The sequence below is a fragment of the Megalops cyprinoides genome, chromosome 1 (genome assembly GCF_013368585.1).
Source record: "Megalops cyprinoides isolate fMegCyp1 chromosome 1, fMegCyp1.pri, whole genome shotgun sequence".
NCBI lineage: Eukaryota > Metazoa > Chordata > Actinopteri > Elopiformes > Megalopidae > Megalops > Megalops cyprinoides.
In genome coordinates this window covers 23,708,402-23,724,320 of record NC_050583.1, presented here as the reverse complement: position 1 = coordinate 23,724,320, position 15,919 = coordinate 23,708,402, and the positions used below count along the sequence as shown (strand labels likewise).

General features: G+C 36.4%; 1 protein-coding gene across 6 annotated transcripts in view; it reads right to left on the bottom strand.

Moving 5' to 3' along the window:
- The window catches only part of LOC118793255 (myosin phosphatase Rho interacting protein), a 50,734-nt gene extending 43,040 nt beyond the window's left edge, over positions 1-7,694 (bottom strand). For all 6 annotated transcript variants that reach the window (XM_036551362.1, XM_036551386.1, XM_036551369.1 and 3 more), the window contains exon 1: positions 6,783-7,694. In XM_036551362.1, coding sequence (XP_036407255.1) covers positions 6,783-6,905 — 123 coding nt within the window. In that variant the 5' untranslated portion in view covers positions 6,906-7,694. The remainder of the gene's footprint in view (positions 1-6,782) is intronic.
- Between the last annotated feature and the right edge of the window lie 8,225 nt (positions 7,695-15,919).

Sequence of the window (15,919 nt, the reverse complement as noted above, 5' to 3'; positions counted from 1 at the left end):
CACAATGATTATTGGTGTATTGATCACTCAATACATTACTATAAACGTTCAATATCCTGGGAGGCAATTTGTTCTGCAGCAGAAACTTCTACAAACCAATCACTGTATAAACGTGTCAAATACCTCAATTAAGTATTACAGACACACTTTCAGAATTCTGCTCATGTTTTTGCACAGAAAGTTCAAGAATTTTACAAAATACAAGACCTTGTCAGCACAGTGAATTCCAGGACTTAGTATCACAAGGGTTCCATGTTTAATGAGATGTTCTTCAGGAGAACTCTAACTTTGAACACTGAGGAAGATCCTGTGTTGCAATATTTTAATTTAACCTTACAATGCTTGACAATCCCCACCACAAAAGACAGACATGTCATTCGTCTTTATAAGCACTGCACTTTGACAGATCCTTGTAGCAACCAATGGGCATGCAAGCTATCATTCTCTATCTGACTTCCTGGCATATTCCTCTAAACTGACAAACGCACTAAAGTAATGATGAATTCATTTCAAAATGCAAGCCATGGACATGGTAAAGGGTTTAGGGGTGAAACAGGTCAACATTCCTTCATTTTTCAACTGCTATGCATTCTTATTAAGAACACTGATGAAATTTTACTACGAGTGCAAACTGAATGAACTATATCCATGGACACTTTATTAAACGAGAAAGTAGCCAGGTTAAATCAATCGGATCACTGTCAGCCACAATGAGCAGGCTATATTATGACTCAAGTTCAAATTACTTATTATCTGGTACCATACAAACATTTTAATTTGAGATAACATTGTGCCTATGCATTGTTGTGAGGCTCTATATTCACTTTAGTATGATGTAAGCATCTTGCTCTTATTGTTAATTACAATGTTTTTACTTCTACATTATTTCACTTTGGTTTTCAACTTCATACTTGTAGTAATTCTGGCTGTTCTGTCCTCATTCCTGTTCTTGCTGCTCCTGTAATATGCATTAAATGGCTCATGCCATGTTATCCTTGTAGGTCACTCTGTATGATTGCATGTTCCAGACAAACAAATACATTTTACTGATGAAAATAACACTCAAAACGTAGAGTGCAAACAATGATACTTATTTTTCAATTCATTTTACTTTAATCCTCATCAGTACACCTAGCTGTAATAGCATATTGTGTCAAGTAAACATAGGATTTGACTTGCGTGGGGTGCTGTGATGAATTTCCATCAGAATTAAATTAATTTGTGAGATTATACCTTGAGAATGTTACTGCTGTTCCTTCACAGCAGGTCCTTGCTCCCAAATATGAAGCACAGAAGGGGGGGGCAAAAAGGAGTGGAGTTGTGTGGCAGGTAATATATGTTGGCAGCAGAGCAACAGTTTATTTTGAGGAGCACACAGGAACTGTGATGTTTATTTATTTTTAAAGTATAGTAGAATTAATATTTCTAAAATATTTAAACTTGGCACAGAACCTTTGGACATACCCAACCACACAGATTTTAGCCATTTACTCCAGTGATGCTGTCCTGCAGTTTAGACGTAGATTCTCTAAGTACAGATCTGGGTTATTAGTGTAGGAACACAAAAAGACCTTCAGTTACAGCACTTTCAAACAGCTGTTTTGATCAAGGCAATTTTACAATGCATTCCTAAAAACAGATTACATATTGGAGCCTTATTCTAAGTACTGGTAGAAACAAATTCCCAAAATATAGCACATATTAGCAAATCCAAATCATTTATCTCCCTTAGACTTCAATATTAACAAAAAGACCACTACAAACAAGCTTACATCATACACTATAAGATGACCAAAATACAATTCCCAAGTTCTCCATGAAAAGGAAAATTTTCATCAGTGTAGGAACCACACCACTAAACATAATCAAAAATCGTAGCTGATGACAAAAACTTGGTACAACATGAAAATAACTGATTGTAAGTTGTGTACTAAGTGAAATACAGAGGGGTTGTTCTTATCATTTAAATTGAACTGCTTTACAATCTTTTCACAAGGAAAATCAAACCTTGAGAGCCTAATCAACTTCCAAGCACATGCCCTTCTTTGCAAATTTATGAACAGTTATGAATTTATTCTGTTACTTAGAGGATTTCAGTCCAAATCCCCATAAGCAAGGAAGTACACCTGTCAACCTAGAGCAGGGAAAAAATATTCTTTGCAGCAGCATTTGTCAGATGATCTAAACCTCTGCAACATGAAATTACAGGCACCCTGAATCAACGCATCCACAAAATAATAATAATAAAAAAAAAAAACATTCAAGCTGTAGTGACTACATTAGCTGGTACAATGCCTTAAATCTGGTGTACATTTGAGGCTGTCAATTTAAAACTCATCCGCAACACAAATGCACAAATAAATTGTGCCTTCACAACAAACACATTTCTCCCATTGGTCAGAACACAGACCAAAGAACCAAAGTATGCCTGAAGTGAAAGGCTAACCAACACAATAAATAGTCATTCACAACATTTTCATTTACGTTCACTTCCAAGCATGCAGCGAGATGCATGATAAAGTAATAAGATTTTGTTTGGGCTTCTTTCCATATTTCACCAATGCAGACTTCCAGGAGTTGAAAATCTTCCTTTTTTGTGAAAGAGGATCTGGTTTATAGCTTCACATACAGATATTGTCATTCTTTTTTCCTATCAAGACTTACACTTGTGCAAAACGATGACCTTTGTCAAATTAATGAACCACACACAGCTTTCTGAGTCCATTGAGCCCTTGGCAGTAGCGTGAATATGGATAATGAGGATAAATATATGGAAAACTGCCTTACAAAATGTAAGGCAAAAACAGAACAAATTCCTTGCTATCCCAGCCAGTTTATGGTAAAACTTAAGGAACATGGGCAGTTGTAACATTTTTTTAATGTTTACTTAAGTTTAGACTGTAAAGTAATGACAGGTAAGGAGTTCCTCCCAGGTTTAGCTTTTGGAGGACGATATAATATGCAAAACTTACCTTCACTCAAGGTTACAGGATAACTGCTTTATAGGATGGTTGAATCGGGGCAAGTTAAATGAGTTTATAAGAACACTAAAAAGAAAGACTGCACTGGTGAAGGCAGTGAAACCAGTTAAGGATGGAAATGAAATAAAAAGAACACAAGTCTGTTTACACCCCTTTTGAGCCACGAAGCTCTTGTTCATCACCCAAATATGGTTGTGTCTTTCCCTTTCTGCTCTCAATCAGGTAAGCTTCACACACTAAGCAACAACTAAGTTAATGTGTCCCACTAGAAGTTGGTCCCAATGAAAGAATCTGTCCTCGTGAAAATATTGAAAAGTAAAACTTACTATGCTAATAAGCATTAACTTGTGTGATGAGAAATGTAGCTGACTACTAGCAGCGGTTGCACAAATGACATGAACTACGGTGAGACAGCTAAGAAGCAAAGGTGCCATTTTATTTGGGAGGTAACTTTCAAAAAAACCCAGCCTGTTTTGTAAAAGTTTAAGAAGAGAATGTTGTAAAAAGAGTTTACAAAAAATGTCAGTTTCTGAAGTTATAACAGCAACATCATCATAAGAATTCAGCAATAAAAGTTCAAGGTTTTGCTTACTAGGAACACAATTAGGAATAAAGACACCATTCTCATTTGTTTTGTGAAGCATATCAATTCTGCCTGAAGTGAATGTGATTAGTTTGATGAAAGAAGAAAAAAAAAAAACAAAAACAAATAAGCACACATTACCACGCTTGCATTAAAACAACTACAGCTTCGATTTAGTAAAACTCACTGAAATTCTAGTGAGTTTTATTCTTTCTGCATATCGGACGTGTCCTGCTCTGGTAAGAAGTGTGCATCTGAACAAATACACAACAGCACCAAGTAAAGGTTGTTACTGCAGTTATTCAGCCTAAAGAGATATGTGTGAAAAAAGTTACGTGACAACGCATCCGTCCTGAACATACACTCCTTGACACAGGAGAATCAGTGAATGATGTAATGCAAAAAGATGACTCAAGAGTATGGGTGTGAAAGGGTTAACTTGTCTTAATCACATACAGGCTGCACAACATTTAACTGAGGGCTGCTGACGTTGCCTTGCAGCTCTTAAGCCATGTGCTGGCTGCTTTCTCTGGGATCCTTCAAAGGACCGTCTGGATTAAGCAAATGGGATCAATTAGAAGGAACTACAACAGGCACTAATGGTCTGAAAGGCTTCCTCTCATTCAAAATTTTAGTGCGTTCAGGATATAAATAGCTAGGCCTATACCCCTCTTTGTCTGTTCATTCAGGATGTTTGTTTATTTATCGAAAGATTTTGGTAGGGCAGTCCCCCCAATAAATGCTGTCATCTACTTCAAAAGAGCAAGCTCAGTTCTGGCTTCTACTAATTTAACAGATACTTCCCCCTATAAACTGACTGTAAACATGTAAAGCTCCCTGAGCATTCATTAAGCTCAATATAACTTAATGAAGAGCTCCCAACTTTATATTTTATAAACAGAAAACTGAGGATTGTACACTGTCTATGGGACAATTTGAGAAGAACAGTCATCAATAGCAAAATCCACCTTCATGTATCTTCATATTTGATGAACAGGAGATCTGAATATATAGACAAATGCAGCTATGAACCAAGTGATCAAGATCCAGTTAGGGAGTTTCTTCAGTCTCTTTTTAGTGATAAAAGATGAAAAAACAGAACTACTGATGTAAAGGGGTGGCATCCTACCACCGATGTTGCAAACCTTGCAAGGTTCTTCTGTTAAAAGTTTAGTCATTTTCAATCTTACATAACTTTACGAGCAGAAAAATCTGCAGTAAAATTGGACCTTTTAAACATTTACATATTACCATTTAAACAGGTTACACTTGTGCTTAGCAATCATCCGATGCCAGAATTTTACAATAATAACTATTTTCGAGTTTCCACCACAAAGACAACATTCATTTTACTTGTGTTCAAACTCCTTCAGCTCACAAATTTTTCAAATAACGCACACAGTTGGTCATACATAATTATTTATCTTACACAATATGTCTTTGTTACTTCCAAGCAAATTAGATATCCTTAGCATCCCTTTCGTAATTGTGTTGTTAAGGGCATGGCTATCTTCACAAATGTTTTAAACATTGGAAGTAATTGTGAACATGCCAAGGAAGACATGGTGTATATTAACATCTACATTGATGTTTCGAAGTTTTAACAGCATGCACACCATTGTTCTGTAATAGCTGGTCTGGACTGTTCGGTACTACAAGAAATAGACCGAAGAATAAATTAAAAACACAAAAGAGGAAAAAAACGAGACCTTTTCAGACAAACTAACTTCTCTATATTGGATACATTTTCATTAACTTCTATGTAATCTAAATTCCAGATAACTGACGTTTTGGTGACTCTGAGAAACAGTCATCTTTTCTTCAGTAAGCAATATTCTGCTTGTTATTTAACGCACTGTAGGAAAACTGATACGACAGTCTATGTTGGATGCGCACTCTTAAAAACATTTCTGAAAAACACAGTACTGAGGCATTACATACAGAAATATCTTTGTCTAACTAAAGGCACAGATGATAAAGGTTCTGAAATGAATACTTAACATCTACATGTACATCAATATACAAAAATCCTGTTTTTTTTTTTCTATTACTGCATTATTTTGTATTGGTTGGATACATGGGTGTTACAGTAAACAGAATATGAAACAACATACAAGTCTTCTACATGAAATTAGATCTTACAGAAACCTCTTAATTCTGGTGGCAACACTTAAAGGTAAATAGTCTTAGTAGGGTGTGACATTCCCCATATTGATAGTGGCAAACTTACAAGTGTATGAATTATAAATCAATGAACAAATACTACACTGGTGGCTATAATGGTGCCTGTAAATATAAAAACAGCAGAAATCCTCTCTAATGTGACACGTACTACGGTGAATGTTGAGAAAAGTCAGCACAAAACTGTTTCGTAAAGGAATATTTTAATTTTTTTTTTCTTCAGCGAGCGACATGTCGCTTCTTACAGAAGTGTGGAAACAAACTGGATAGATTAACAGGGCGTATTTCACAGAAAAAAATCCCAATGGACGTCAAAAAGATCTATCATCGTTTCGTGTTTTATCTTCTATAGTACTGAAACTTATTCAAAAACATACAATTCATTTTTACAATAAAATCAGCACCGGACCTATTATACATCTAGGCTACTTCGGAAGATTCCAGCCTGTTAAATGTTAGGGTAGTTACACTTACAGTAGTCTAGTCTAGTAGTCAGTACTCTAGATAAGGATTTCGGTTGACCTAACACTCCCATCGAATCGAGTTAATGTGTCACATTTTCTTCACGTACATTTATGTTTATTTCTCACAGTTTACAACGAATCTTGCAGAGCTTCAGTGCATATACATAGCTGTGTCGCTGTTTTACGACCGTCATGAATCAATTGATTTGCGATTGCTCACTGATTAGGCGAGGACAACAACCAGAAACAGCTGCATCATGGATAACATCCTCCATCAGATGCAACCCAGGATAAAGTTTTCAGAAAAGCACTAACTGTTGGGTAGAGGAAAACTTGAATGTGTGTAATGCAGCTCACATTTAACAACAAAATGATTCTTAGCTGCGCTGTGTAGCTCGCTAATTGTTAGCTTTCTACAGTGTACAATAGCAAACTGACAGATTTCAGAGCTCTAACGAAGCTAAGTAACGTTAACATTAGGATCGCTACAATTTACGTAGACTATCTACCATTGTCAGACGCCACAAGGACAATCACTGCAACAATGTAGCCACAATCAATGTCATTATTTACCTGATTCAGATCTTGATCAGTCAAAAGATGCAGCTCCCGGGGTTTAAAGCAGTTTTGGCATTTGCTTTTATTGAAAATGTTCGCCTGGAATTTTCTGCAAGGATTCTCTTTTGCGCCAGACATTTTAGCTATTTATCTAACTACTGACTGTTCACTTTAAAATGTGAATACTTCAAAATTCGATGATACCAGACGGGACAATCCTGTTATCTTCACAGATCTTCATCCAATTTGGAACAATGGCCTCACGATCCAATACATGATCCATATAATGTTTCAAGCTCCATTTACTTTGCTAGTTTACACGTAGCTAGCGTTGACTTTTCAGTTTACCTAGATGTACTTAACCTTTTTAACAGTTTCTGATTTCCTCTGCATTTAACTGGTAGGTAGGTATCGATAACCAGCGACCTTTCTATAATGATCGCTGTTTAGTCCATGGCCTGTTTAAAGCCGATAGCAATTAGCTAGCTGGCTAGCTAACGTTAGTTCGATAATAAATAATGTTAGCTATTGTACTGTCGGTAAACAAGACAATCGCTTATATTTAGCTGCAACGTCAACCTCAGAAGTTTCCGACTCCACGAGGTAAAGAACTGATCCCATTTGTAAAACAACAAGAACGAATGAACTGGAGGTACAATCCAGGTCGTAGCAGTTGATCTTAATGAAGTTTATCCCTGCTTTTCAGCTAGTCAGCTAACTGGCTAGCACGCTAGAGAAATTCCCACTCCTGAATCTGCAAGCTATTTGATAAGGATTTTCTGATTTGAAATTCAGATCCTCTGGGTTCCCCGTTGAAACATGCCATGAATGGGGAGCGGTGGTGAGCGGTCTTGCCGAAAGATTTTGATCATAAATGTGTTTTGTTTCTGTTACTACGTCCCAGAGTCTACCTTCTCTCTTTCGGGCAAGATCTTTTCCAATGGAGGGAGGTCGCGAGCTCACAGATTTGCTGCTGGAATTTTATTGGCTCTCGCGAGACTGCTTCAGCACGCCATCTTGCTAATACTAGTAACAGGGGTCACAGCGATTTCATAATAGAGCTCGAGTTAATTGTAAAGACCATGTGATTCACAGGTCCCGGGTCTCTGTGCTTACCCAATCGTCGGACTCTGGGGCATCTTCATCAAGGGAGAAACTACGAGGCAGGCATCGGAAGTACTGTAGTAACCTGCACAGAATGGAGAAGTAACCACAACCGAAAAGATAGGCGACTTTCTGGATGATTCTATCAAAAGCAATCCAGAGAGGAGTCCAACCATAAGGCGCAAAAAGGCATCCGTCGTCTTCAGACTTTTTGTTGTATTTCACATATTCCCATCTACAGTTACATCTACAATAGCATATAATATGTAATTAAGTAAATTCAACTGTGCTTGTCCTGAAAATTTAGAAAATGCTTTTTCTACAAGTTAATCGTATGGCTTGCAGAAATATAAGCAAAGGCAAGATATTGCTTCATTCATTTCAAAAAGTTTCACCTGGGAATCAGGATGTCTGATCACTGGGATTGAGCATTGTTTGGCCACCATCTCCAATGGGAAACAGTTGTGACCTAAGGGCAGCCATAGACATGCAGCAGTGAGTTTGCAAAGACAGTCCAGATTCAAGTCATTGTGTTGTGCTCCTGGTCTGACCTGGGTCCGGGTATGCTTCCTTGTGCTGTCTCTTATGTTACAGGTCTGAAAAAATGTGATTTAATATAGAATTTGTTTATTCTGTAACTCGGTCAGGGTCACACACAATCATATGACTGTTGCCCCCTGTACCTTCATTGCATTCAGATCCTGTCTCTGATCCAAATCTGGATCACAGTATGGTAGAAATAACCCTGCTGGCAAAATTGTCCTCTGAAAATTTGATACTGATATATACAGGTATGTCCTCAAAGAAATTCAAAAATAGTTACTCCTTCATTACCAGAGACCAGACTTTGATGCATCCTGGCCCAAAGGCAAGATGCTCCCTTTGTTACAATACAGTCAATTTTAACTAGTGCTCTGCTTTTAGCTTTTTGGTCTGGTTCATCAGACTGGGGTGTCTCACAAAACATCTGAAGACACAGCTGTTCCGCTCTCACCTGATCACCTAAAACATTACCACCTAAAACAATTTTTTTTTATGTCTTAAACTTTGTTTTCCTTTACTAAAAAATCTGTGGTCTAATGCACTTGTATCTCTAGTAGCTAGCTAGTACCTTGTCTGACCAACTGTGGAAACCTGGTCATGCAGCACTTCTAATATTATTGGCACCTTATGTGGCTTTTTGCTTGTGTTGCACTCTGCCTCATGTGAGTTGCTTTGGATAAAAACATCTGCCAAATAAATACATGTGTAGCAGAGCTGAAGTGATCAGCTCGTGTGTGAGTCCTACATGTAAATGTAAATGCAATGTAAATGTCTTTGGAGAAGCCAAAGGCAGAGTTAGCAGATATTTTTAAAAGATAACTAATCTGAAAGTTTGAAATTACCGCTTCTATGGCACCTCACAAGCCATTATTGCACTATGATGCAGGAGAAAGACAAGGAACCATGTTAGTACGCATACCCCTATGCAGGGCAGAAAAAAGCCAATTCATTCCACTGCTGTAGGCTCAGGTCATTGCTGTCTGATGGCACAGCTAGGCTCAAACCCAGGCTGTCACTCTGAATATGCCAACATCAGAACTTAGCTGACTGAGCCACTCAGGAATCACATTCAGAGGTACATCCATTACCTAATTGGTTTGGCACTGTAGACTACTCTTGTGTAGTTATACAAACTGGGAATTGAAGTGAAATGCTATCAAGATATTACAGGTACAAGGATGTTATTTTACCATCCCACCCTCCTGTCCAAAAGCCATATGAAGGCAAGTATGCATGTTGTATGCTTGTAATGTACCCACAGCCTAAGAGCTATTTCTTTCCTATTCCTATATCAAACACGTATACACTGGCCTGTAGTGATCATGGTTGCAAAATATTACTAAGCTTTGTTAATTTTTCTGCAGCATAGCGAAACCAAATACATTTAAATATTCCCAAAAGGCAAAGGTTTGGGCAGTAATGTGGTACTGATCTTTTGAAAGCCTCAAGAATACCTCTACCTGCACAATGTCTAAAAACATGTTGAAAGTGATGACCCTCATAATTGTGGAAGTAGTCTAAAGTGTGTGGAAAATTATGTTACCAAGTATCATAAAATGTAAAGAAAATGGCATGGTTGAGACTGTATCATGAGCTAAAGTGATATACAAGTATATGTGGTATTGAACAAATCATAAATAAAGAAATTATTTGTTTTGAAAAAGTATTTAGATGATCAGCCTTCTATATGTACCACATTCATTACACAAAACCACAGTGATTTTATATGTATGACCACACCCCACCAATCTAATTTCTCAAACAGACCCAAAAACAAACGTGAAATTTGTTGATACGAGTATGCAATAACATCATATATTGAAAATATATCTAGAGGTAGACCTGGTGCTACTCATGTGTCATATTGAAATCCTTTAATAAGGTTCTTCAGTCCTTCCTGGACACATTCTGAAAAAACAATTTTTACCATTTTGTCTCTGCAATTCCACTTTTGTTTAAAGTATTGTATTACTTTTACTTTACTTTACTTTACTCTAAACTGAGAATTATATGAATTCATAATGTTGTATAAAAAACACAAACCACCCATTTGAGTAACCAATGGGCAAGCAAAAACTGTCAGCTGTGAATGTATGTGATAAGGCATGTTTTACTTTTTTATACTTTATCATTTCAAGACATGTACCCCATGAAACATAGACATGGGGCTCAGTGAAACCATAGACCTCTATTCAATCTAGTCATCAACTGCAGAGGTCTGTGTTGAATATCTAAACACTTGCTTAGATTCATCTCTGCATTTCTTCTTCTAAATTTCAAGCACTTTAAAAGACTGCCCAGATTGCCAAACCTATAAATAATGAGACTTAAATTATAGAAGTTCTCCAAAGCATGGATTTAAGATAGAATTGCATCATAGCTAAATGAACGAAAATAAAATTGTGACTGACACTGTATGTGTTGTAACATTCCAGTAAATTATTGCTAGTTGCAGAGTAATATACGCTGGATCAGGGCTTGACGTGATGAAGCAAGAAAGGGAAACTCCAGTTCTCTGACACTCAAATGCTAATACCTGCATTCACAGGTACAAATCCAGCATCACAGTTTAGGACCTACCTTTACATGTTTTGCAGCGACCAAACCTAAATCCCCAATGCCACACGCTTTGTATTGTGTTTTCACTTCCAAAAAAGCCACTCTGCTGTCTGAACATGCTCCAAAGGGGTGACACATGGAGAGAAGATGAAAGTGCATCCATTTAAGTGATCCAGTCTTACTTGTTTTAGTGCTCTTCCAGGCCTGGACTAAGTTGAAAAAAAAAATGTTAAAGCACTGTCAAAACACTGGCAGTGACAGAAACAATAAATGCCATGGGACAACATCAGTGTCCATTTGACGTATTTTTAATATCATTTAAAAAATCTGAATATTACAAAAAAAAAAAAATGTAGCATGTCACAACACAGCAGAACAATGACACTCCTCAAAGTCCCTTCCTTAGGAACAACAGAGCCAGAGTACTCTGATGTATATACAGCGCTCTGCTGTACATAAAATGCTAACAATTTATAATGAACAACTTCTCAATTACATATTATAGTTAACAATGCAATCAGTGGTATGCATTTATGTAAAGAAGTTACATTAATTGTTTGAGAGTGGTTTATTGTATGGTGTTAAAATATGTTACACTTCAGTTAAAGTTAAAATTTGTACCAAAATATTCTGCAAGGAAAGAAGTTAATAAATTAAGAAATGTATAAATACAGTAAGCCATAAAGTGAGCCAAAGACTGAAAAAGACAAAAAATAGCTGTACGACATTCAGATAATGCAGTATTATTATAATCAGTTATACAAAGTCTGTTAAAAACCAATTGAATAATTGCAGTATCTTTTAATTATTGTTTGTTATCGTTATGTATCATTTGCTTCTTTAAACGTTTCAAACCATTGAGCATAGTTATATGTACTGATAAAAAAAACAATAGGTCTGAATATCAAAACTAGAATAGAATGGCTCAGTTTCAGCACAAGGAATGTTTTCATAAAGCATGTTCAGAACTATAGAACTACAATAAAAGCTGTTTAAGTATTTTGTCCAGTTTACTATTCTAGGGAAAGGTGACTGGTTGACTCAGACATCATGAGTAGTACATCCTGATTGGCTTCCATAAAGTTGCAATGCTGGTTGAATCAATCACAGATGAACAGCAATTGATTAATTCATCTGAAAATTTAAATGTTATTTTGAATGTATTCTTATTAGCTAGACTCAAGGGACATATCACTGAAGGGAAGGAAAATCTTCAGCTATCGCCTGATTGCACATGATTTGCATCCAGAGTGCATTTCCAGAAGTTCAAATTATTTTGAGTGAGGTATAGTTTTGCAGATAGCTGCTGTGCTGTCATCATCATTGAAAAGAATAACATTGCACTGATCCAGCAACCTGCAGGCAGGTTGTCTAAACTCGTGTAAGAGTTATCAATTACAAGTATTCCTGAAAAAGTATCATAAAGGATAAACTGTTTGATTTTCATACAGGGAGACCATGCTTAACAAATCTGGATTTCTCCAAGAAAGTCAAATCAGACTTGATATCATATGTGTCTTTTAAAAAACATTCATGAAAGTTCCTTGTGACTTATTACCAAGCGGAAATCAGTAGGAATTGTGTGAAATATGTTGTGTTAAGCCATGATATTTTGTTGGTTAACAAATCTGATTTACACATTTATGTCAACTTGTCCTTCCAGTACAATCAATAAAAAACAGTTTCTTACTTGAAAGTACATCTCTGTCGTGCCTGTCTAGTCATTTGGCTGCTAACTATAGGCACTTAGGTGTATGTTATTGGCACTTCACCTACAATGGAAGTTGCCAGCAGAGCTACAAACACACCAACAGACATACAATGCTATGAAAAACACAACCAGCATATTTTATTTCACTTTTTGCCAGTTATTATGTATGACTGAGACAGTGCTTCCTGTCATTCAGTAGTGTCTGCAGTTTATAGCCAAAGTGCTCACACCTGGAATGAGCTAAGCTGAGACCAGCTGGTTTCTGTATCCAGTGCTGTTGAGGCAGAAAAAAGGTGTCTCCCAGGTCAAACACACGAGTTAAAACATGTTATGAAATGAAAACTATGAATTTACAACATTTCGGATGTGTTGTAATTTAGAAGATATCTTAAGATCTTGAGGGACAGCACAACTCTTTGGATTTTTAATTGACTTATTCCTTGTGATTGCCAAAAGTCAAATTAATATTCAACCAATGTTGCGAACTCTCTGCCTGAATATTACTTTGCTATTTTGCCACATCAACAGCAGAATGTCAGGCCTCAACATCCTGTGTTAACACATTATAGAGTACCTACATGTTTACAGTGATATAAGGTGTAAGCGTCCAGCTAATTAATGTTGGCAAATGAAGGTGGAAGCAAAAAGCACATGAATGTCTCTGAAATGCTAATGCTTGCTACTGCAGTGATTCTTCTCTAGGAAGTGGGGAAATTTGATGAGCACACATATGTTTCTGAGGATCAAGAGAGTCACTCATCTTGACTCAACTCCCACAGCATTAGCAATGACTCTGTGTGACACAGCTGTGACTTTCCCAGTCTTTGGTCTGTGACTGTGTTAAGTTCAACAGCCTCTTTATGCTTCCCTTTTAACTGTGTGATGAGCCTGTGAAAGAGGGGAACATGATTCCTCTTATTTCCATGCTATTAACCCAACACCTCATAGCCTGTCATGTTTATGTGCCATAATTATGACATCACTGGCCTGCTATTGGTGGTGAATAGACCAATAAAATCTGATTTTGTTATACAGCACAGAATTGATATAGACAAATTACAAACAGTTTGCTGTCATTGTTTACATTGTTTAATTTCTTGAATGTTTCCACTCATTCGTTTTAACAGAAATATTTCAAAATCCCTTACTGGCAGTTGATTATACCAAGTCAAGGTTACTATCATCAATGTTCTAAATGTAAAAAATTTAGCACTTAAAAAGAACAGTTTGTTTTGCACAGAGAGGACAATATCCATCAACATGGAGAACAGCTGGATCCTTTCATAGTCAGGGAAATTCTCAGTCTAAAACTAATGAACCTGCGTGATAAACAAATGGATGATGCTTTATTGGTGGATTATGAACAGTTAATAAAGTAGACGTCAGTGTCACCAATAACTTACTTCAAAATGGCAAGATTTTACTATTTTCCAAGAACATGTGCATTACACAACATACTCTTCTGAGGTGAAGGAGCCAATGTAAAATATAAGCTATGAAAGCTGTCCAGGCAGGGGTTTCTGTTGTTATTAATGTGTAGTATTCTACACATTTATAGACATACAGTCTACCAGAAACATACATTGCCCTCCATATTTATTCATGTCTATGGCTAAATAGGAATAAAGACATGCTTTAAAAGAACGTATTTAATAATTGCTTCTACTTCAATAAAATGTTGTTCTGATGTCATAATAGCATTGCACAGAGCAAATTCAGATTATTTACAAACAATGAATTTTAATCAGAAAACAAAATACTTCATGTAGTTTTTATAAAGTATGTGATGAGTTAATTATGATATGCTTATGTTCTTATTTCAGCTCTTTCACCCTGATGATGCAGGTACAAAGATATATCTTACAGTTTATCATTGACTGTGAGACATTGTAAGGTGACCTTTTGTTTGGAACAGACACCAGTGGGAAGTTTGTAGGAACTTTTCGTGATAACTGTGTTTTAGTGTTACTTCCCCCTAGTGTACATTCATGGGCTTCTTTTTGACCCCAATTAGTTTCAATGGGAATTCTTTTCTAACCATTTACATTTACATTTACATTTATTCATTTGGCAGATGCTTTTAGCCAAAGCGACTTACAAGTGAGGTACAGTACAACACAAGTGAAAAAACCATAAAGAGTCAAAAATATTAGAAGCACTGCATGACATAACCATTGATTCTTACCTTGTTTATCTTCGAAAAATAAATTTGACCACTTAATAATCCATGTATTCCACAACAATATAACTCTGAACACACAACACATTGAATTTTGTGATTATCTTTCTTACTTTTTGAGATGTATGGTGTTTTAGTATCACTACCTGTTATTTACCTATTTCCTATGGGAATTTTTTTTGGAACCTATTATTCCTATCTTGTTATTTTCAGAAATTTATTTACTGCTCACAGTCACATCACAAGAACATCTGCACAGGGCATCAGGCAAGTTTTTTCTTCAAACTACTTACATTTCAGTATGTTCAACATATATATTTCACAATGCGATGACACTTTATTTAAAAAGTTATTTATACAATTGTTTGAAATAAAAGGTTCCAAAAGATGATTTGTGCAACTGAAGACATGTTTATTATGTTCGGCAATGGATTGCTTTGTCAATTTTTGAAGAAATGTTGTTAAATATTTTCCTGATATTATTATTATCCTGATAGGTAATGTACATATTATCATTCATGAAGGAAAATGCAAGTTTTCTGCTTGGGGTCACTGGTGACCTCAACCGCATAAATGTGTATGTTGGGTGTGCCATGCATCTAAGGGTTTAAGTTTAAATCATTTTCAGGGTGACGCCAGTGATGTCCTTGAAACTTAGGGTTTCGCTGCAGAGAGTAATTTTCCTCTAAAAAATTGCAGTACACAGTATATATGTTTTGATAAATGCAAGTGACCTATCTAGCCAAGGCTTTCATTTTCAAAATAAAGGGTTATAGCTGCTGTTACCATCCACCAGTCTTGAAAGTTTTACCCCGTGTATTCCACTTTTGAGTTATCTAGACTCTCTATAAACTGTAATAAATATGGTGAGATGGCGCACTGTGCTTTATTCAATAGACCCTGACCTATTTTAAGTATGCCATGAGAAACATGACACCAAGCTATTTTTTTCCTTCTTGGTGGCTGCCAGGTTTCATTCTAAAGATACCCCACACAACATACATGAAAAATGACTGACTCAGCTGCAAGCTATTAAAAGAACTTGAGTCCCAGGGA